Source organism: Antrostomus carolinensis, unplaced genomic scaffold (assembly GCF_000700745.2).
Source record: "Antrostomus carolinensis isolate BGI_N321 unplaced genomic scaffold, ASM70074v2 scaffold36661, whole genome shotgun sequence".
In the NCBI taxonomy this organism is placed as follows: domain Eukaryota; kingdom Metazoa; phylum Chordata; class Aves; order Caprimulgiformes; family Caprimulgidae; genus Antrostomus; species Antrostomus carolinensis.
The window spans coordinates 1-1,486 of NW_010295510.1; the positions used below are offsets into that span (position 1 = coordinate 1).

The 1,486-nt window shown below is 65.8% G+C and overlaps 1 protein-coding gene across 1 annotated transcript in view; it reads right to left on the reverse strand.

The window, feature by feature from the left end:
* Positions 1-431: 431 nt before the first annotated feature.
* Positions 432-1,486, reverse strand: part of UNC45A (unc-45 myosin chaperone A) — a gene marked incomplete at both ends in the record, with an annotated part of 3,450 nt that continues 2,395 nt past the window's right edge. The window contains 4 exons of the mRNA XM_010178007.1: positions 432-545; positions 708-774; positions 982-1,109; positions 1,308-1,453. Of these exons, the coding sequence (XP_010176309.1) occupies positions 432-545; positions 708-774; positions 982-1,109; positions 1,308-1,453 (455 nt within the window). The remainder of the gene's footprint in view (positions 546-707; positions 775-981; positions 1,110-1,307; positions 1,454-1,486) is intronic.

Genomic DNA, 1,486 nt, shown 5'->3' on the forward strand with positions numbered 1-1,486 from the left:
CCCCATGGAGAAGGGAGCCCCAAGCCCAGCCTGAAGGCAGAGCTGCTCCCACGGTCAGGCCCAGGCCATGGGGCCTTTGTGGGGAACACCAGGGGTCTTGCCACCTCCCGCTCCCCAGGGAAAGGCAAACTCATGTGCAGATACCACCTCGGAGCACCAGCCCCGTGGCCTTTAGCACCAGGGCTGCCGAGCCCTTTCCTGGTGGGCAAGAAGGAGCTGAAGCCCACCCTATCCCAGATGCTGCACAGGGACCAGGGCAGTTCCTGCCAAGGCAGCCCCTCCTCATGCCACTCAGCCCGATTCCTCCTCAGAGCAGACACACACCTGGCTGCAGCAGCCCGGGTGCACACAGGGTGGAGAGCCCCGGCCCCCCCCGCGCCCCCCCCCCCAGCCCCTGCACAGCCCCGGCCGCCCACAGCGGCGACACTCACCCGCTCTCCGGGGAAGGCCATCTCCGGGTTGGAGGTGATGGTGATCTTTGCCAGGGCCTGAGCTGCCTTGGTCTGCCCCACCTCCGTGCCCTCCAGGGACAGCGGGATGAGAGCCTGCGGGCAGAGAGACAGCAGCCAGTCCTGCAGCCAGGCCACAGCTTCCCCTGGTCTCATGTAAGAGGGAGCCAGTGTGGTCCCCTACCAAACCACAGCCACCCCTTAGAGCCCTCCCCAGAGCCCCATGGCATGGCACAGCCAAACAGCCTGTCCCCTCACCTTGCCTCCCCCCTGTGCAACCACAGCACCCCGGTCCTCAGCCTCCTCCACCAGTGCCAGGAACACCCTAGGGAGAAAGGGTGAGCAGCTGGAGTTAGGGACCTGCCGCAGGAGGTCCCAACAGCACCCAGATAGTCACAGCAGGCCCAGGCTGCACCAGACCCCCAGACATCCCCTTTCTTCTCCTGGGAGCCTGAATTCACCACGGGCACGGCCGTTTGTCAGCAGGACTCCGGCAGCCCCAGAGCCCAGCTCCCTCCCTGCACGCCCGTACCTGGAGATCAGCTCCCGGCAGGAGTTGGTGAGCGCCGGGTTCTCGCTCTTCACCATGCAGGCCAGAGCTGACACCACACCAGCCGTCAGCAGCTTCCGCACCCGGCGCTTCACAAAGTCCGGCTTGTCCTGTCCCAGAGGCAGAATCACCACCTGGCTTGGTAGTGCCAGCCTGTCGCCTGCTGCCATCGGCTGCGAGGTCTCCAACCTCACCCCCGAAGGCCCCAGGGACACCCTGTCCCCACGCGGGACCCCAGGCTCTGCCCACCACCCTGCTCTCCCCTGGGGCCAGGGCTCCTGGCAGCTCCTGAGTCGTGCCCCACTCACCTTGGGGTGCTGCTCAGGAATGTGCTGCTTGGCATACTTGGCCAGCTCCAGCATCTGGGGATCTGGCTCCTCGTGGTCGTAGCTGTTGGTGCAGTTCACTAGTGTCGAGGCGACCGCGTAGAGCACGCTCCTGTCCTCCGACTGCAGTGACAACGGGACACCGGTGACACACACGAACG